This window comes from Haliotis cracherodii, unplaced genomic scaffold (genome assembly GCF_022045235.1).
Source record: "Haliotis cracherodii isolate W230 unplaced genomic scaffold, xgHalCrac1.p SCAF_6, whole genome shotgun sequence".
In the NCBI taxonomy this organism is placed as follows: Eukaryota; Metazoa; Mollusca; class Gastropoda; order Lepetellida; family Haliotidae; genus Haliotis; species Haliotis cracherodii.
This window is the reverse complement of record NW_027266319.1, coordinates 10,869,036-10,891,118: the sequence shown is the minus strand read 5'-3', so window position 1 is coordinate 10,891,118 and position 22,083 is coordinate 10,869,036. Positions and strand designations below refer to the sequence as shown.

The 22,083-nt window shown below is 41.0% G+C and overlaps 1 protein-coding gene across 3 annotated transcripts in view; it reads left to right on the top strand.

Moving 5' to 3' along the window:
* LOC139446220 (lysine-specific demethylase 5A-like) overlaps nucleotides 1–21,825 on the top strand; it is a 47,902-nt gene extending 26,077 nt beyond the window's left edge. For 2 of the 3 annotated variants that reach the window (XM_071227547.1, XM_071227546.1), the window contains exons 18-32: nucleotides 117–231; nucleotides 1,665–1,856; nucleotides 3,693–3,843; nucleotides 4,185–4,302; nucleotides 5,053–5,199; nucleotides 5,940–6,148; nucleotides 7,641–7,779; nucleotides 8,367–8,546; nucleotides 10,531–10,680; nucleotides 12,745–12,916; nucleotides 14,646–15,269; nucleotides 16,557–16,771; nucleotides 17,452–17,701; nucleotides 18,731–18,979; nucleotides 19,465–21,825. In XM_071227547.1, the coding sequence (XP_071083648.1) occupies nucleotides 117–231; nucleotides 1,665–1,856; nucleotides 3,693–3,843; nucleotides 4,185–4,302; nucleotides 5,053–5,199; nucleotides 5,940–6,148; nucleotides 7,641–7,779; nucleotides 8,367–8,546; nucleotides 10,531–10,680; nucleotides 12,745–12,916; nucleotides 14,646–15,269; nucleotides 16,557–16,771; nucleotides 17,452–17,701; nucleotides 18,731–18,979; nucleotides 19,465–20,471 (3,918 nt within the window). In that variant the 3' untranslated portion in view covers nucleotides 20,472–21,825. The remainder of the gene's footprint in view (nucleotides 1–116; nucleotides 232–1,664; nucleotides 1,857–3,692; nucleotides 3,844–4,184; nucleotides 4,303–5,052; nucleotides 5,200–5,939; nucleotides 6,149–7,640; nucleotides 7,780–8,366; nucleotides 8,547–10,530; nucleotides 10,681–12,744; nucleotides 12,917–14,645; nucleotides 15,270–16,556; nucleotides 16,772–17,451; nucleotides 17,702–18,730; nucleotides 18,980–19,464) is intronic. The other variant, XM_071227548.1, reaches the window with a different exon arrangement.
* Nucleotides 21,826–22,083: the final 258 nt, after the last annotated feature.

Sequence of the window (22,083 nt, the reverse complement as noted above, 5' to 3'; positions counted from 1 at the left end):
TACACCCATTTTCTGGTTCCATTGTTAAAACTGGCATAAATTACTAAGCCTCGTCAAATTAAGTAGTTTTTCCTGTTCGACATACCATGTAGTTAGTGTGTTTCTGTGTGTTGCAGGGTGTTGTTGAAGCTGAGAGAGAAGCGTTCGAGCTGCTCCCGGATGACGAGCGCCAGTGTTACTACTGCAAGACAACATGTTTCCTGTCCGGGATCACCTGCCCCTGTAGTCCAAGTAAGAACCTACACTCGTTCAATCTAATCCTGATACTCTGGGAACTCTATTGTCTTGTGCATGACTGTGAGATTCCTGATAATATTGGGATATGCGACTAGGCTAGTGATTACGTTGGTGGCCTGTTGACCTGTACTCAGTGTACACAGGTCACAGGTCACAAATCAGGTGAAGTTCAGCAGCATTAGTTGCGGAGAGTAGTTGGATGGGTGGCCATGTCCTGGAGCTTTACTAGGGTTGCTAGTCCTTTGGTCCTGCCCGGCGCTGAAGCACATGTGGTGTCTCCGTAGGCAAGTGACTTGTTTCGAAATACTCCTCTGTTCACCCAGCAGTGAATGGGCTACCAGTAAGATGAGATGGTAATGTGACTGTCAAGGTAGTGTGGGTTGTATACTCCCCAGGGAAGTGAGAATGAAAAACATTTGATGAACACTTATCTATTGACCGGGTTGATAATGTTAGTACAAGCATCATCATCATCATTCATCATCGTTATTGTTTTTGTTATTATTATTATCATCATCATCATCATTATTATTATCATCATCATTATTATTATCATTATTATTACAGCGATAGAAGCTAACAGTTTTAGTCCACTAGCCCTTATAATGATAACATATAGCAAAACCCTTAAAATGACAAATTTCTACTAGCCCTTAGGATACCTTTAACTATTAGGCACTTTGGCAAGGACCATAGGACTAGTGCCAATTTCTAATGCTGTATAATGATGATTAAGGCATTATCTCATCAATTCAAGTCCCCTTGTTCAAAAATATTTCCCCTCTACTGAATGGTTTTATCTTCTTAAATCAGTTGTCACATTTTCTGCCCAATTTGATGTAAAGAAACACAATGTCCCCAGATTAGTCTATTGATTGTATAAGCAGCAAAGTATTTACTGATGACTCCGTAAAACCTTCTCTGTGGGGTAGTGGGTAGAGCGTCTGCCCTGAGAGTGGAAAGTCAGTGGTTTGATCCCCAGATTAGTCTATTGATTGTATTAGCATCAAAGTATTTACTGATGACTCCGTAAGACCTTCTCTGTGGTGTAGTGGGTAGAGCGTCTGCCCTGAGAGTGGAAAGCCATTGGTTTGATCCCCAGACTCATTCATAACATGTTAACAGATGGTACTTGTTGTTCCCCTGTCTTTCACTCAGCGTTAAGGGGATCAAACAAGGACTGGTTGTCTGGGCTACAACAGCATTAGAAACTGGCACTAGTCCTGTAGTCCTTGCCAAACTGTCCAATAGTTAATGTGTCATGAGGACCAGTAGAAATATGCCCTTATTAAGGGCTTTGCTATATGTTATCATTAGAAGGACTAGTGGGTTAAAACTGTTAGTTTCTATCACTGGTCAGTATTATGTGTCTTGAGTGGGGTGGATGTTTTTCTTCCAATAATATGCATTTATTGTTGTGCTTTCAGACAAGGTGGTCTGCCTGTACCACACAGAACACATATGCACCTGTGACACAACTCAGCTATGCCTCCGCTACCGCTACACTCTTGACGAACTGCCGTCCATGCTACACAAGCTCAAGATGAGGGCCGAGTCCTTCGATAACTGGAATGTGAAGGTCAAGGCTGCACTGGATGCGCCACAGGAGGATAAATTAGGTAGGTAACATTGGAGAGACAAACCAACAGCCATTTCTCCCTCTGGGAGTAACTTGAGGAGCAAAGCCAATAGCTGTCAACAGTCAACAGCCATCTTCCTGAGGCAAGGGAGTTAACTGGCTTTAAAAGTCCAGTTTCCACCCTTGCCGAACTAGCCTGGAATTACTGGGCTCGATCGTTGCGCCACCAGTGGTTATTACCAGTTATGTCCCTTCTAAGCCTCTCCTATGGACCAATCAGATTCCTCCTCTCGTATCACTTGCGTTTGCTTCACACAAAATGGTGGCGCCCAGTCAGGACGATCTGATCGATAATCAAGATCTATATTGTGATAAAACGGGTCTTACATCGCGAAAAGCATCAAATCACGTGAGCACCTTGATTAATAATATGAAAGGATTTGGAAAATATCTGCTGACGACGAATTGGCGATGCACATGCTTTGCAAACCCTACAATCGATAGAAATCTGCACGACAGTTTACGAACCGGATTTGGATTGAACTAAGCATAGACTCGTTAGTCCAGACAAAACGTAACTCCATAATACCAGCCTAGAACGCATCCCCAGTTGCCAGTGCTTTCCATCTGTGACAGGGTCAGTGGTTACAGTATGTGACTGGGCTGATTGTGTCTACATCTCAACAGTGTGAGTTGTTGCTCATGCATTCAGCCCACCCGTGACGATCCAGGTAGAGAATAGGTCTTCAACCCATGTTTGCTGTAAGAGGCAACTATGCTTGTCATCAGAGGCGACTAGCGGGATCAGGGGGTCAGGCTCGCTGACGATGTATGTCATCGTGTCCCAATTAGGTAGATTGATGCTCATGATGTCAATCACTGGATTGTCTGGTCCAGACTCGAATATTAACAGACCGCTGTCATATAGCTGGAGTGAGTGAGTGAGTTAATATTTAACGTAACATGGGCATATCATGACCATATAGCTGAAATATGCTGAGTGCAGCGTTAAACAACAGACAGACAAACATGCATTCAGCCACTGGTTTACCCAGCTCAGACTGGAATATTGCTGCACAAGACAAATTCATTTGCTATTCAGGTCACAATGTAATACTTCCTTTCAGCAATTTTTGTCCACAATTATTAGTTTTTCAGTTGAAAAGTAAATTATGAAACAATCTCCTTTAAATCAGATCTAAGTTCTCACTGCCGCTAAACAAAGATCTAAGGACATTACGGGTCACATCAGAACAACCTTTGGCGAACTTTGACCGACCACTGAAATGACAAACATCAGCCAATTAAAAAGCAGCTTTCTTGAGCTTTACGGTACTCGTTTTAACCTGGCGACTTCCATTTCAGACTTCACTTGAAAAATAAGTTGACACAGTACTCAATTAAAATTTGGAAAACTGAACAAACGAACATTCCGGAATGTCTAATATATGGCTGAGATTGTATGGCAGTACTTCCCACGTACTGTGCAACGCCTCCTCCGTTCTAATGTCTGTCCAATGGAAGCGAGAGATAGACGATAATTTTGACAGACTCAGTCGTACGGGCCATAACTTCCGTTTGGAATACCCCGTGTTAACGTTTTCGAAGTTGCTTGATTTGAAAACACATTCCGACTGTCACTTTTATGATCTGGTAAGCAACGCTTTGATTGGTTGGATAAAAGTTTGTTCTGACGTGACCCATAATGGGATGTCCTCAGATCTTTGTTTAGCGATAGAGAGAACTAAGATCTGATTTTAATGAGATTGATTATGAAAATGAGCAAAGTGTAAACACATTCTAGCTCCAAGTGATGATGTAGTTGAGTTTGTTGTGATGGGAAAGTATTTGGAAGATGAGTTTTCTCTTCTTACAGATTTACAAGAGCTGAAGGATTTAGTTACCGAGGCAGAAGAGAAAAAGTTTCCCGACAACGAGTTGTTTCAACAGCTCACCAGTGCTGTGAATGAAGCAGAAAAGTGTGCCAATGTTGCCAACCAGTTGGTCAGCAAGAAAGTGAGAACAAGGTAACTCAACCAAGGTCACTAGCATTATCTCCCCTAGTTCTGGGTCGTCTGTGGGGCGGTCGGGTAGCGTAGTGGTTAAAGCGTTGGCTTATCACGCCGAAGACCCGGGTTCGATTCCCGATATGGGTAAAATGTGTGTAGCCCATTTCTGGTGTCCCCCGCCGTGATATTGCTGGAATATTGCTAAAAGCGGCGTAAAACAATACTCACTCACTCACTTTGGGTCGTCAATAATGATAGTCAGCAGTTCAGTTGTAAGAATTCATAATGTAATTTGTACAGAAAGCGAATTCTTTTTGTTAACTTATTGTGACAAACACACCAATTAATTATTATTTCAGGAATCGCCAGAGCCTCGAGGGAAAATACATAGCTAAGTTAAACCTTGAGGAACTCAACATCTTTCATGAACAGGTCATCAGTCTACCATGTGTGATCTTGGAGGCCAAGCTTGTCAAGGTCAGTACTGTCACACTTTCTCATTTCTCTGTGTGTCGTGCAAATGGTTCAGACAGTTTCAATTTTCAGAAGTCAATAAAGCTGTTGATTTGACAGGGTGTATATTATTTAGCTCTAAGAGAATGAATACCTTTGAGAAAATCTTAGCTTTCGAACCAGTGAGGTTTTAGTCCTCCCAATTACAGGGACATCCACATCAAGTTGAATGGTCATAGCCGCACCTCCATTCTGATTGACTTTGATTTGTAATGTTGCAAAATATATTTTAATTAAATTTGTCTGATACACATCAATATGTATGAAGTGTTCTGCCACAGAAGGCTGCAAGCAGCTATGCCGAGTTGCGTCTCTTAGGTTTACACCTGTGAAAATCTGGGTTAGAATAGGTCTTCACCAACACATTCTCGCTTTAAAAGGCGACTAAGCTTGCCGTAACAGGCGACAAACGGGATTGGGTGGTCAGGCTTGCTGACTTGGTTGATGCATGTCATCGTATCCCAATTACGTGGATCGATGCTGGTGATTTCAATCACTGGATTGTCTGGTCCAGACTTGAATATTTACAGACCGCCGTCATATAGCTGCAATAGTGCTGAGTGTGGCATTAAACAACAAACAAACAAAACGTCTCTTAGGTTTGTCAGAAGCACCAATGATTTGACCTGACTATGATTATTGGTTTAATAACATCATACCCATGCTTGTGTGTTTCATCAGGTTAACATCAGACATTTATCTTATATCTTACAGGAACTGCTTGACAAGGTGGTCAAATTTCAGACTGAAGCCAAAGATGCTTTAGATGCTGAAACTCCAGATTCGGAGAAATTAGAAAAACTTATCGAAGTTGGAATTGTGCTTGATGTTGATCTCCCAGAAATACCCAAACTCAAACAGGTAAGTAGCTATGGTTAGACGTGATAACTTTTGAATTTTAATCTTTTGAATTTCTCAGTAACCAGTTGTGCTCAGTTATCGTATTGTGACCCCAATGAATAGAATGAGTTTTTGCAGTGGTGATGGTGATGCTGCCATTAGCTGTGTATGTTACCCAACTGCATAAATAGGCACATTACCTGTCCAAACGTCCACCGGCCGTGCCATACCAAAAGCCGTTAAGAAATGGTACTTGTTGTTACCCTGTCTGGCGCTCGGCATTAAGGGGCTAAAACAAGGACTGGTCAGCTCGGAGTCAGTATACTGTGTCTGAGTGGGGTATTCATGTTAAACTGCAGCATGGTATCTCAGTGAGCTAGCACTATAAATCGGCATCAGTCCGGACTAGCACATGCACACGCACACACACACACACACACGCGCTATACAAGTGCAATAATCTTGGACACGACATTAAACCCAATTTCACCTCACCTCACCTGTCCAAAATAGTTGAATCATCAGCAGCCTGTGTGGCACCCACTTTTCACAAATGTGACAACAACACATCTCTGTTTATCAGTAATAATGAAACATTCATATCCAGCTTAGCGTCTTCTCACGAAATTATAGTTAAATGAATTGTGGATTTGTTCTTTTTTTTGCTTGTTTTAATAAACGTTTCCTTCAGTATTTAATGTCATTGCTGCTATATTGCCACTTGCTCTGCTGGCTACAGTGTCATGACATGCTGTGTGCAGGTATTACAGCAAGCCAAATGGCTGGACGAGGTGAGGAACACGCTGAAGGACCCGCCCAACGTTACACTGGAGGTGATGAGGAAGTTGATGGAGTCTGGGGTGAGCCTGGCCCCCCACTCGGCTGTAGAACGGGCCATGGCCGACCTGCAGGAGCTGCTGACTGTCAGTGAGAGATGGGAGGAGAAGGCCAGGATCTGTCTGCAGGCCAGGTACCCCTCACTTTTGGAGCATACATACAGCCTTAGACGTTATGACACGACATTACTGTAAATCTTGAAATTAACGCGAGCGTGAATTAATTGCGTAAAATGCGAGTGGTCTTTGCTCACATTTTTAAACATCGTATTTATATCAACAATAAGACATTTTGGATAGCAAAAATATCAACTTAGACAGGATGTATTCCACACCACTGTCTATTGAGCAGCACTTGTATATAAAGTATATAAACAAAGTCATTCAAACACTAATTACATCCTGTGAATTGTCACTGCTGGGGTCAAGACAAGACTTCTACTCACTTATGTCATCACTGATCACACATGCAAGTCCAGACAGACGCCACCCTTTGTTCTTTGCGACTGCGTCAAAGGCCGACATGAGCCAGCGCGCATGTATTGTTTTTGCGGAAGAACTTTACTCAGCCCTAATAAGCCGTGCTACTTGGTGTGTGATTGGATTAATGTAAGGTTGGATTAAAGTGAGGATTCTAAACCTGATTGAGGACATCTTTAGATAGAAATCCACTAATGCTTGAGAGGAGGGGGTGTTGCATTCATATTGAGTCGCATTTTTGGCTTTGGTCCAGTGGTCGCATTCTTTTGGAGACAAATTAATTTCTCGATTTACAGTTTATACACTATACAGTACACTGTATTATTTATAAGGCCACACATTTTTTTTTCCGTTTCATGGGCCCGCCGCTCCTACTGAAAAGCAACTGGAAAGAAATAAACTGAACATGAAAACGATTTATTGTTATTATGTCATCCGCTAGTAATTTTGACCCTTATACAATATAAAATGTTGTATATACATTCTATCTCCACATCACTATCACTGATTCAGTTTTAACTCCACGGCAGAGTAACTTTCATAATTAAATGATTTACATAGCTATGATTTGATTGGTTGCACGTCAGTCATTGTACCCTGCTAGGTGTTTACAGGCTGCCGTCATGTAGCTGGAATACAGCTGAGTGCAGCATTATACAACATATAAACCCTAACCATACTGTGCAGTAATACAGCTGGATCTGATAGTCCAGATGGTATGTTCCATATTGAAGATTAGAAATTTCCAAATAAAAATTTGATGATGTTGTGTACCTCATTTATACATTCTCAACAGTAATCTGTCAAAGACATATACACGCGCATGGACGTTGCTATATAAATGAAATAATCTTGGACGCGACGTTAAACCCCATTTCACCTCACCTCACTAAAGACAGGTCTTTGGGACAAATGACGATTTTATTGTATGTTTAACATGACATATATATATGATGACTCAGGAATGTAACTTAACCTAAGCAGTTAACAAGTCTGAATAGTGATAACACCCCTAAAAATCCAGAAATTCAACTATCCCTTGGGATGCTTTTTGAGACAAACTTGACCCATGCTAACAGGCGAGTGCCAATTTGCATCCCTGGATGTCTCGGTCCTGATGGCTAAATGAGTACCACTGTATTGTAGACCAAGACACGTGATGACCACGCTAGAGGCTATCATCAGTGAAGCCAAGTCGATACCAGCCTACCTGCCCAATGTGTGCGCTCTCAAGGAAGCTGTGAGGAAGGCCAAAGAGTGGACCGTCAAGGTTGAGGCCATCCAGGTTAGTCTGCAGCAGCAGGGAGGTAGTTGACAAGATGATGTTTCTGCACATGATACTTTGTGGGTTTTTACATCCCCAGTGCAGTATTATTGAAACGATTTGATATAGATGACTATAAAGAAAATTCTGATTTGAGGCTTGTTATGTATAAACATGATAAACACACATCAAGTTTCATGGTGAACAATATGTCAGTATTATGAGGAAATAGAATGTGTTTCCCGAAAAAATATACCATGAATAGTTGACAAATTTATCAAATTTGATAAATCATCAAAATTCAGTTATAAGACATTTACATGAAAATATCAAGTCGTGCAACACATACTACAGTTGATTATAATTCTAAAATCGTTATTGGTCAGTTTCTCCATAATTTTTATGAACTGTATTTCATAGTCTTTCTTCTGAAACTATTAACTTAAAAATCTGTCCCAAATAAAAAGAGCTACAAGATGAATTCACTTGACAATGTTAGCTGTATGTGAGTCTCAGAAAGAGACACTCTGACACAGAAAAGAAACAAAGATTCTGTGACTCTTGGTAAAGTAGCATTGGTGAAAACCCAACATGATCTTCCTTCCCAGAATGGTGATTCCTATCCCTACCTGGACATCTTGGAGAACTTTGTGAACAAAGGCCGCCCAATCCCTGTGAGACTGGACTCTCTGCCTCAAGTGGAGTCACAGGTGGCTGCAGCTAAGTCGTGGCGGGAGAGGACAGCCAGAACCTTCCTCAAGAAGAACTCCACCTACTCCTTGTTAGAGGTAACGCAGTCCGGGTTTTTCTTGCAATGTGTCCATATAGAGAGTAGTAGTTTAGGCGTTGGGAAAGCCTTGTGGTTAAAGCATTGTATTATCCGCCACTGTATTATTAGGGGCGGTCGGGTAGCCTTGTGGTTAAAGCGTTCGCTTTATTTGGTTTTAATTCTTTCAACATCATGTTCACTGCAGAGATGTCATCTCTGAAGTAAGTTAGATCTGTATGTCATTCACACAAACTTCCATCTCAATTTTCTCTCTCTTTTTTTTATTATTTCGAGACGAAGTCGCTACAAATGGATATTTAACCTAGAAATAGACAAGGGGAAACCCTGATGGCAACTTGTTCGAAAAATGTACTTAGTGGCCTCGGTGATAAAGCAGTCATAGTGTTGATGCATAAAGCAACACCCATTCACTTGTTCATCATGACATGGAGGTGGGGTAACTAAGTCTCATTATGAGCAAGCATTTTACATGAAGCCCACTCCTGGGCCCACTTGCACAAAACAACCTTAGCGCTAAGACTATTGTAAGCCTATGTTAAAGTATGGGAGTTAAGATGATCTTAGCGCTGAGATCACTTTGTGCAAGTGGGGCCTGGTATCCCTTGCTATGATCACCAAGTTGATGTCATCTTGCCCAGATAGTCTGGCTCCTTGCTTACGCTATCAACCACTGGCTTGCATGACCTAGACTTCATCATTAACAGGTGCGGTCGGGTAGCCTAGTGTATAGAGCGTTCGATCGTCACGCCGAAGACCCGGGTTCGATTCCCGACATGGGTACAATGTGTGAAGGCCATTTCTGGTGTCCCCCGCCGTGATATTGCTGGAATATTGCTAAAAGCGGCGTTAAACCATACTCACTCACTCACTCATCATTGCAGGGCGCCGTCATATAGCTGGAATAGTGCTGACTGGGACATAGAACAATTGCACTCAACAACTTTGTTTCAAATCAATTTATCGCTCTTCAATTTCTCATCTGTACTGTCACAAAAGCTTGAAACTTTACAACAATAGATATATAGTATCACAAATGCAGGGTTCACTCTAGGAATTTTCGGACATGTGGCCTTTATTTGAAAATGTTCCAGAGGTACGCCCATACAACACAATGTTAAAATGACCAACTGTATTTAAAAATGTGGGACTTTTTTTAAAGTTTAGGGGCTAAAAGCACAAGGCTAGAATTATCCCTGCAAATGCCCTAGCTCTGCAAGAACAGATCTGTACTGTCATAAATGCCCAAAGCTCTGCAACAACAGATTTGTACTATCACAAAAGCTCAAATATCTGCAGCAACATGTCTGTACTATCCCAAAAGCCCAAATATCTGCAGCAACATGTCTGTACTATCACAAAAGCCCAAATATCTGCAGCAACATGTCTGTACTATCACAAAAGCCCAAATATCTGCAGCAACATGTCTAACTATCACAAAAGCCCAAATATCTGCAGCAACATGTCTGTACTATCACAAAAGCCCAAATATCTGCAGCAACATGTCTGTACTATCACAAAAGCCCAAATATCTGCAGCAACATGTCTGTACTATCCCAAAAGCCCAAATATCTGCAGCAACATGTCTGTACTATCCCAAAAGCCCAAATATCTGCAGCAACATGTCTGTACTATCACAAAAGCCCAAATATCTGCAGCAACATGTCTGTACTATCACAAAAGCCCAAATATCGGCAGCAACATGTCTGTACTATCACAAAAGCCCAAACATCGGCAGCAACATGTCTGTACTATCACAAAAGCTCAAATATCTGCAGTAACATGTCTGAACTATCACAAAAGCCCAAATATCGGCAGCATCATGTCTACTATCACAAAAGCCCAAATATCTGCAGCAACATGTCTACTATCACAAAAGCCCAAATATCGGCAGCAACATGTCTGTACTATCACAAAAGCCCAAATATCGGTATCAACATGTCTGTACTATCACAAAAGCCCTACAACTCTACTGTCTGCTGCAGGTGCTGTCCCCGCGACAGGACATCGGCATGTACACGAGTGGGAAGAACAAGAAGAAGAAGCTGCGAGAAGGGGAGCGAGATCGGCGCGAGAGCGAGAACAACAACACCATAGACATCAAGGTAGAAGAAACCAGAGACCCAGCAACCATTGTGAGTCCATTGTGTGGCTTACTTGGTCGTCTGTGACTGCTCTTGTTGTCATTGCTGTGTAGTGTAGCCTGCTTTCTCCGACACCCAGGGAAACTAGGGGTTGCTGCACTTTTCAAATTTAGTTTACCAGCGTGTACAGTCAGCACATTTGTGTGATTGAAGTGTCACTGTTTGTGAATCGACATGATGAGAGTAGTGTATGTTTGTTGTGTATCTTCTTTTTTTTCTTTTGTATTCCTCAAACTGTATGGTATTGTTTATGAAAATTTTCATGTTTGGTGTAAAATTAAATTCACTAGGTTGATTTTTCGAGAATATGTATCAAGCTGTCGCACAAAAAATGATTGATTAGCGGTCCTGAATGTACTACTTTTGTAACCCCCAGCTTTACAAGGGTCTTTTAATATTTGTTCTTGAGGAACTGATAATCCATAATGTCAAGTTGCAAGTAGGTTCTTATGTCTCCCCGCAAAGGTAGGGGATACATACTGTTTTTTGTTTGTTTACTGTTGGCTTGTGGAGGCATATGTATTGGTGTTCCCATCATATCCTGAGCTATAACTTGAAAACTCTTCTATGATTTTTAACAAAACTAAAGTACTCACGGAAATGAAAAAAAACTGTTTTTCTCAATTTAAAAATCGACACAAAGTGTTACGTAGCTGTTAATACGAAATAATAAAACATTTGAAAAGTACTAGTCTGGATTCGCTAGTTTGATCTCAGTGAACAATACAAAATGTACTTTACAGGAGGTAATTTGTCGGCACTTTCAACATTCAAAAATAAAACTAAGTCCAAATTGACATAGCAGAAACAGACTATAGGCATTCTGCACCAGTTCTCACCTGTCGTCAAGATGTCGTAGGTCACCTTGATCTACTTACACCTGGATATGCCCAGTTTCACAATAGTCTGTTTTATTCACATTTTTACACACTTTTACGTGTAAAAAGGCATACAATTACTACTAATTTAGTTGTTTGAAAATTTACATATTTTGTATATTAACTGCATTTATTTAAGATCTGAGGTTGAAAAAACAGGTTTTTTCATTTCCGTGAGTACTTTAGGCATATGCAATACCCATCAGCTTAACCTTAACCTTTTGCTATTTAAATTTTTTTTTTATATTTTTTTTTTGTCTCTATGGAAATTATTTCTACTAATAACATACAACGGTAGGGTTAGTTTCTAGGGCATAACATAACCTATTTCAATGGAACTTGGCATATGCTTTGCCCATCAGCTTAACTAGTGCTTTTTGCTATTTTGAATTTTTTCAATGTTATTTTTTTTTTACATTGAAATAATTTGGACAACCCTATGCTTCATTTCCGAGCCACAACTCTCAAACTAATGAATATTTTTGCATGAACCTCTACATGTGCAATGACAACATGCTCATCTATTGCCTTTTCATATTTTTGAATTTAAAGATTAAGTTTTTTAATTTCTTGTTTCCATGGAAACAGTTTGGAAATTCTTAAGAGTCTTTCTACCACGCATAAAGCTACTGATTGTTCATTATTGGTACATCTACTTGCACAATACAATCTCATCTAGACTGCTGTTACAAGTTAAGTAGTCTTATCTCTAAAGAGTCAACATGACATCAGCTGTAGTTATACTTCATTAACGCATTAATCAGAATCTGTTCTAGTCATTTTTTGCTATTACTATTTTTAGGATTTGCAACACATTTATAGTAACAACTTGAACTAATGCATCGGGGAAAAAAACATTCTAGTTCTATATATTATCTATTGTCCTCTGTTTCTTTGATGATGGGGAAAAACATCAGATCGGACCGTCTATTTTCAGTTAATGGTTAAATTATAATTTCTCATCAAGGCCTAACACAAACTGTTTCTTAATCCTCATCCTTGTCCCAATGGGTAATGTGATATTTATATCCCGTTGGCTGCACTGCAAAGTATTTATATTTTCTCCATGGCTAAAACATAATGGGCCTTTATACTTTCAAGAAGTACTTTGATACAGATTAATCTGTGTACCCTTGCCTGTCTTGGGTTTTTCCCAACCAATACTGGATTATTGCAGGTGGCAGCCTTCAAGGTGTCGGAGCAGCGTGAGGTAGAGTGTATGCGTGACCTGCGAGGCCGGAACCTGGATAAACTACACTGTCCTGAAGGGGAGGCCAAATTCTGTATATGTCGAAAAGGAGCATCAGGTTTTATGTTGCAGTGTGAGCTGTGCAAGGATTGGTTCCATGGTGAGTTGGATCTGTCAAGTTCAATAGATACTGTGCTTTCTTATATCATGGTCATAGTCAGTGAGTCAGTGAGTATGGTTTTATGCCTCTTTTAGCAATATTCCAGCAATATCACGGCGGGGGGACACCTGAAATGGGCTTCACACATTGTACCCATGTCGGGAATCGAACACGGGTCTTCAGTGTGACGAACGAACGCTTTAACCACTAGGCTACCCGACCGCCCCATGGTCATATTAATATAGCCAGGGAACCAGTGTATGTTACCAATGCAGTAACATTGAAAAAGATTATTCAGAAGTAGTGATGCATAGTCAGATGGGAACAGCTAGAGATGAAGCTTGAAAAGCCCTGTGGAGATCCGGGTTAGAATACGTCTTCAGCAACACATACGCTTGTCATAAGAGACGACTAACGGGATCAATGGTCAGGCTCGGTGACTTGGTTGATGCATATCATTGTCACCCAATCGCATGGATCAATGCTCATGTCAATCACTTGATTATCTGTTCTCACTTGATTATTTACAGACCGCCATCATATAGCTGGAATATTGCTGAATCAGCATTAAACAACAAACAAATAAATAAACAAACAAACAAACAAATACTGATCTGTACAGTCACAAAAAGCCAGAACCTTTGCAACAGATCTATGAATACACAATGCCAATTAGAAAGTGGTCAAATGTAACAAATGTTATATTTGGGATAACTCTTTCTTAGTAAAGTACAGATTCTCATACTTTTTGGGGGTTGAGTCCCGTTCAGGATTCGAACCCACACTTGCCAGAGTGAGGCACCTAATCGCCAGCACACAAATTCAGCGATCTAACCCACTCAGCCACCGAGGCTTCCACAAAAATGAAAGTCCGACAACTGTGGGTTCAAATCCCGGACGGGACTCAACCCCCCAAAAGTACGAGAATCTGTACTTAACTAAGAAAGTGTTATCCCATTATCCCAATATAACATTTGTTACAACAGATCTATAGTATCACAAATGCCCTTAAATCTGCCAGAACAGATCTGTACTATCATAAGTGCCCAAAGCTCTGCAGCAACAGATATGTACTGCGGCGTTAAACAACAAACAAACAAAGAATGAAAAGACCTTGCAGTGTTCCATGTTGATGATGGGGGCAGCTTGGATCCCACATACTTCATTGTAAGGACTGACTAAGGAGGATTATTGCTGGTGTAATGACCGCTGGATTGCCTCTCCAAGATTTAATATTAGACAGGCTGCCAGGATTTAGCTGCAATACTGCTGATGGTAACTTGTCTCCCAAATAATTTGCTGGATAAATGTGTTGAAGTTGCCTTCAATGCTCTGAAACTTTGAAATAGATTTTATGGCTCATTTCAACAGATATGAGCAAGTAGGTTGGTCGGTTGGTTGGGTTAGTGTTTAACGCAGCACTCAGCAATATTCCAGCCATATGACAACGGTCTGTAAATAATCAAGTCTGGACCAGACAATCCAGTGATTGACATCATGAGCAGCAATCCCCCCAGTTGGGATCGATGACATGCATTAACCAAGTCAGCGAGCCTGACCACCCGATCCTGTTAGTCGCCTCTTATGACAATCATAGTCGCCTTTTACGGCAAGCATGGGTTGCTGAAGACCTATTCCCGGATCTTCACGTGTCGATAGGAGCAGGTACTGAAATAGACGAATTGCTGTGACATGTATTGTCTTTAATGAAGTATTTCTGTTATTACAGGTACATGTGTCCCCTTACCTAAATCTGCCAATATGAAAAACAAGACTTCCCAAACAGCTGTGATGCAAGCCACAAAAGACATGAAATTTTTGTGTCCCCTCTGTCTCAGATCCCGACGGCCTCGTCTGGAAACTATCCTCTCTTTACTGGTGTCTTTACAAAAACTCCCTGTCCGCCTTCCCGAAGGGGAAGCCCTACAGTGCTTAACAGAGCGAGCCATGGCGTGGCAAGACCGGGCACGACAAGCTCTCACAACTAATGAACTTGCCTCAGCCTTAACAAAACTCAGTGTGTTGAGCCAGAGAATGGTTGAACAGGCCGCCCGGGAGAAAACTGAGAAAATCATTAACGCTGAGTTACTCAAGGCAGCAAATAACCCCGAACTGCAAAGCCATTTGGCTAGTGTTACTCAAAGTGCTTTCAGTGGAGTTCAGAATGGGACACCACAGAGAGAGATCAATTTATTCAGTGTTGACATAGACAGTTCACAATCTTCCATTCCCATGTCCCCTCAGTCATCACAAACATCAGACGATATCTCCACCGACATTGACACCATCCCTGTTAGTCATGGCAGCATGTCATCGGAACATGCCTATTCTTCAGTGTCAAAAGCCGCATCAAGTAAGTTTACAAAAGAATTATGTGCGTTAACAGTTCGTCAGTAATTAAGTCGTTGTTTAGTTAATTGGGTATCAGGTTGTCACATGGGATGTTGAATAATATCAATAGATCGGCCATTTGTGTCTTGTTTGCTTCAAAGTGGTAAGTGGACAGACTATAGATCGATATTATTTCATGCCATTAAAGAATTGGGAGATTTCATGTATTGGTATTGATTGAATAATCACCCTGCATGTATTGCCATTTACTTCAGAAACTGCGATACAAGATGAGCAGTGCTATAGTACAGGCCTTGTGTAAAGATATACCGTATTCGACATAATAAGCGCCCACGTCGATATTTGCTTATATATTTGCTAGTGAACAATCCCAATTAGCACCCCTTCGGATTGATAAACGTACACAAGACTTATTTATTTGTGTATAATATGCACTCATGTGTTATATGCACCCTTAATTATGGGCAAATAAATGAATAAAATATATCTGTCATACATAAACATTTCAGGCTGTCAGCATAAACCATGAAATTTATCTTTCAACTCTGTTGGTTTTTTTTCACCAAGATAATATTCTAATAAGAGCCCCTTATTTCTAATTTTGAGAGCCACGCCCTGGGCGCTTATTACATCAAATACGGTAATAGGATTGTGTATTATAACTATAATAGCTGACGACTGCATTTCACCATCTTTACTCACAGTGTTGTTTGGCTGTCTGTTAATGTTGGAAGCAAGTATTTGCAACTTTTGGACTGTCCTAGATTGTCAGTTTTCCTTACCCGTGGGGTTAGTTGTTTATAACATGTCTGGCAGCACTCTGTTGTGTGTCCAAGGTTGGCGTCTTGTATTCATCTCATTGAACAATAATAGCAACCAGTGGTAGTGCTTCATGAAATCAGAAAGGAAAAGTTGATGTTTTTTAACTTCCTGTTGAAATGATTCTTGCATGCAGCCAATGAACCCTTCTGATGTGGTTTAGTTACCTTGTAAGAAGGATCAGAAGTGACGTTGAGTATGCTGAGTTTGGTTGTTTTGGACTTCAACTGTAAGGCCCATTTCCTCAAAGCGATTGTAATGCGAAGATGATCGTAACTCCCATACTTTAACATTGCAGTCATAGTCTTGCGATCACTTTGCAGAACAGTCCTGAACTTTCAGGTTTAATTTAAATCACTGAATGTAGGAAGTCCATCCTTAGTGTACCCATCTGTGATAATTCTAAAATATTGGAAAAGGGGGCTTAAGACATGACCCTACTCGTTCACATTGTTCTCCTTCTGTCCAGCAATGACCCCCCGGAAACACCAGCGGAAGTCGCCCCTGGTGCCGCGGCAGCTGGAGACCCCGGTGCTGGAGCTGTCGGAGATCGCCAAGTGTCAGCTGGAGGAGCTGATGATGGAGGGCGACCTCCTGGAGGTGTCCCTGGACGAGACGCAGCACATCTGGCGGATACTCCAAGCCTGCCAGCCACGTCACGAGGAAAAATTCATTGACTTTGAGGTAGGGTAGTTAACATCATTTGTTTGTTTTGTTGTTGTTCAACTCTGCATTCTTCAATATGCCCGTTATATGACGGCAGTCTGTAAATAATGGAATCTGGACGAGACAATCCAGTGATTGATATTGTGAGCATCGATCCATATAATTGGGATACGATGACATGTATCAACCAAGTCAGCGAACCTGACCACTCGATCCCCTTAGACGACAAGCTTAGGTTGCTGGAGACGGGCGTAATCAAACATTAAATCAGGTAGCTAGGCTACAAGCATTATTTGTTTTCGCCTCAAACCTAGTTATGCTACATAAACCACTTGACTAAACTGAGCTGGGAGCTATTTCAGGCTGTTTGTTTCATCAGAGAAAATATATTGGGTAGTTAAAAAGGGCAATTTTTGCATTAAAATATAAACTTGCTTCAGTAGGTTATGTATACGAATATTACAATTTATTGTAAAATTTTCAAATTCAAACTTGGTGTAAAAACTGAGTTGAAAATATCCCAATTGATGAAAGATCTTGGATAAGGAAGATGGTGACTCAAAGGACTTATCATCCATCTTGGAAAAAAGGCATTTTAGCTAAAATTGATTAAATAGCCAGGTAATTATTTTGGGCGAACAACAAAATATTTTGTCTTGAAAGTGACTAATGGTGCATTATTTCCCAACATTATTCAGGATCCGGACAAGGCAAATGTAACCATGAAGGAACGAGGGGAGAAGGTGAAGAGGATAAAGAAGGAGAAGGACAAGATAAAGGAGAAGAAGATCAAGATTAAGAGGAAGAAGGAGGCTGAAGATGGCACAGGGGTTGTGGTTATCAAGAAGATCAAGGAGGAGGTAGGAGTCGAGAAACCCAAGAAAAAGAAGATAAAAATCAAAGATCCAAACAAGGAGCCGGTGGACAGCAAGGAGAAGGAGAATAAAGGTAAGGCTAGTTTGATCAGACTAGTCTGGAAAGTTGTTTGTAGGTACAACATATGTAGTTAGTTGTTATTGTGTTTGTCTGTTGTTTAATGCCACAATCAGTAGTATTCCAGCTATATGTTGGCGGTCTGTAAATATTCATGTCTAGACCAGACAATCCAGTGATTGACATCATGAGCATTGATCTACCTAATTGGGATACGATGATATGCACCAACCAAGTAACTGAGCCTGATCAGCCGACCCTATTACTACAAGCTTTGGTTGCTGAAGAGGTATGCTAACCCGTATCTTCATGGGTAAGAAGCGTCCGCCTGGAGAGCGGAAGGTCCGGGTTTTGGTCCCCAGCCGCGTCATACCAACAGACGTTAAAAGATGGTACTGGTTGTTACCCTGTCTGGCACTCGGCATTAAGGGGCCAAAACAAGGACTGGTCGGCTCGGAGTCAGTATACTGTGTTAAACCCAATTTCACCTCACCTCGTGGGTAAGAGTGTATTGTGTTTATTATGTGTCTGTGTTCAACCTGGGCTACCAATTGTGTTTTTGATCACTTGTTAGGAATGATTTTACAAGATGCACATTATGTATGTATGTATGTATGTATGTATGTATGTATGTATGTATGTATGTATGTATGTATGTGTGTGTGTGTGTATGTATGTATGTATGTATGTATGTATGTATGTATGTATAATGATTCATATAAGTTTCAAGTGTAATTTTACCATGTCTAGGGATAACAGAAATGCGAATACCTACTGCTAAAATATTGAGTTTGGCATGGTATTTCGGAACCCCTGTTAAAAGGTCTTCAAGTTGTCACAGCAAATGTATACAAGACCAAATTGATAGCAAATACATGAAGCTTGTACAAACCTAGTTAGGGTTTTAGGGATTGAAAGTTGAGTTGTGTAGCTTTTGTTGCCCATCAGCTATCACAAGTTTTCCAGGATTTCCGATTTTTGTTCTTTTTACAGTGAACTCACTGTGACATGCATTCAGTAATACAAGCCTCTCATTGCTTACAGTTTCTGGTAAACTTAAACCGAAGGAGGTTGGTGACAAGACCAAGAAGGATAAGTGTGAGAAGCTGAAGAAGAAGAAGAAACTGAAGATTAAGCTGGAGGGAATGAAACAGCTCGGGGAGAAGACGCCCACCATTAAGAAGATCCGCATCAAGAAGGACAAGTCCAAGGATGTGTTGGTTGTGGATGAAGATGACGATGAAGAAGAGAATGATGAAGATTGCTCAGCTGTGAAGTGTCTGAAGCCTGTTGGTGAGTGAAAGGCACTTTTCTCTGATTTTGACCAATAGGTTTGTCCTGAAAGTCGGGAAGGGAACTCCATTTTCAGGGCTCGATTTAGCTTGACGAAATATGTACCAATGCAGCCTATTGTTGAAAAATGCAACCTAATATTTATGCATATAAAAAACTTCAAATTTGTCTGACTCACTCTTACTGATCAACACAAAATCTATCTTTGAACACACTCAGTACCTCAATGCGCAGCTTGCACACTTGAAGACCCCAGCAACCCTATTGCTAAGCTGACATCACAGGGCATTGTTTCGCCGGTGAATCTTGCAACAAAATTTAACAAATTACGTCATAGGATACAGTGATGTGTTTGTAGATTTTGTGGTGCTGAATTCTAAAGGTATTAAGAAACATTAGGACATATCTTTCCAACGCTCCTTATGTTAGACAAATATGCACTGTTGTACCTTACTTGTTACGGATATTCTTTGTTTTCTTTGTAGGTGAGGAGGTGAATTGGGTGCAGTGTGACAGTTGTGAGAAATGGTTCCACTTGCTGTGTGTTGGACTCGGCAAGGAGGAAGTGTCAGAGGACGAGGAATACGTCTGCTTTCAGTGTGTGCAAATTAAGAATGGTGTGATACCCGCTATCAAGCAGGAACCTCCGGACGAGCTCCTGGCAACACCGGACGCAGACATTTCTTCTACAGCTGTCAACGGTAACGCTGATCTACCTCTGTCCAGTCAAGAGTTGGATGTGGAGAACATGGAGCTCTCAGCAACTGCTACAGTGTCTGACGTCCTACAAGGGGTGGTCACACAGGTGGTCAATGCTGAACTTACAGGAGAAGTTTTAGAGGAGGACGACGAAGAGGAAGAGGACCTTGAAGAAGACCTTGAAGAAGATGAAACTCAAGGTGGTGAAGAACATGAGGCTGAAGATGATGATGATGATGAGGAGGAGGAGGAAGACGAAGAGGAGGAGGAGGAGGAAGAAGAGGAGGAGGCCGAGGCAGAGGAGGTCGAGGCAGAGGAGGTCGAAGCTGCAGTACAGGATGAAACTATAGCTGAGGATGTTACTATTGTGGAGGATGATTCCCGGGTCAAGGAGGTTGATGCTGAAGTGGATGGGGAGGAAGATGGTGAAGATGGAGGTGAGATTGTTGAGCTTGAGGACGATGATGATGAAGGAGAGGAGGAGGACATTGAACACTTAAACACACAAGAATCAACAGTGAGTGCAGCTGTGACGACAACTTCTGAAGCTGTAGCTGAAAGTATTTCTGAAGTTGACTATTCTATGTCACAGGAAAGTGTGGACTCCGAAGCAGTGGAAGCCGAAATGATTGGTGGTGTGCACGAATCAAGTGTGGAATCTGCAAATAGTTCAGTGTTGTTAGCAGACTCTTCCAAAGACTCAACAGCAGCTGTGGAGGAAAACAGTGAAGAACTTATGGACATTGAGGAAACGCCCTTAGAGGCCGTGTCAAGTGTAATGCTGTCTTCATAACCCTTACTTGCCATCTCCCAATGCCGTGACTAGTCACAGCTACATTCATTCATGGTTTGCTGGCGAAAGTGTGGTCAGAAAGTGTATGTTCATTATTTTGAATGTATGGAGAAATTAAAGCTATTGTGTAGCAATTAATGAAAGCCAGAATGAATGTATCACGTGGTGAACTGACAACTCCCAACAAATCCTGTGTGGTAGACAAGTTTTGAATCCTGAAGCAGACCGACAACAGCCTACCAGACGTACCTGATTTGTTTGTATATGTCGACACTGATAACCCTTACTTGATTCCTTACTGTCCTTGTCAATGAATGAAAATGTTTGTGTGAATGACAATTGTACAAAGGTGAAATCATAGACTTTATTAACTGATGAATAATTTGATAATGATATATGTATGTTGGAATTTCTACACTAATTTAACACCTACCATATATATGCTTAAGAAACCTACCTCGGTTGGATGACTTGACTTTACTGTAATATTCCTCCTGGTGGAACACCAGCTGTTTGTGACTGTGTTTGCAATACTAATCTAGTTAGACTGCATCAATAAACTTAACCCTGAATGTATCCCATGATGTGGTTGTCTTACAATGCTTTATGGGTCTCTTTAACAGCCTACCGCATTCGACGTAATAAGCACCCTGCTCTAATAAGCGCCCACGGCGATATTTGCTAATATATTGGCTAGTGAACAATCCCAATTAGCACCCCTTCCAATTGAGCAATGTGCATAAGACTTATTTATTTGTGTATAATACGCACTCATGTTTTTATGCAGCCTTAGTAATGGGCAATTAAATTCAGGAAAAATATATTTGTCGTATATAAACATATACTGTCAGCATAAACCACGAAATTTACGATATTTCACCTCTGTTTTTCAACCAAAATAATATTGTAATAAGAGCCCCCTATTTCTAATTTTGAGAGCACCCTGGGCGTGTATTACATCGAATGCGGTATTTGTTTTAGTCATAGCTAAACATTTCATTCACATGATGCATACGACTCAACAATTGGTGTGGACTGAAATAGTCATCTTTAGTCAAAGGTGTGGTTTGCAACAAATGTTGATTGGTAAAGTTGTTCAACAGGGTTAAAGATCAGGGCCCTGTTCCACAAAGTGATCATAGCACTAAGACAATCGTAACTCCCATACTTTAACATAGACTTACGACAATCGTAGCGCTACGATCGCTTTGTGGAACAGGACCCTGGCGTCCAAAGTGTCCTAAGATATATTTCAAATTTTGTAATGATACAGAACGTCTTAGCAGATGTCTTGATGCCTTTTGTCCCTAGCAAAATCACTGAATGTATGATAAGTATACCGGATAATTAAGACGTTTAATGACTGGTGACTGGTAAGATGTGTCAATGGTAGAGTATTCTTACTATACTGAAATAAGGTTTGACCGACACACAAAAAAAGGTTTCCGTTTGCCCCGTTGTGGGAATAATGTGCCAACAGAAGTTTTCAGAGATAAGTTTTATTTAAGCTAATACAGAAAGAGTTCACTCTGTGATCACTGACATCTTGACTTGCTCTGCGGTGCAAATCAGCTTAAGATTGTCCTCTGTATCAAGCTTTACTTGAAATATT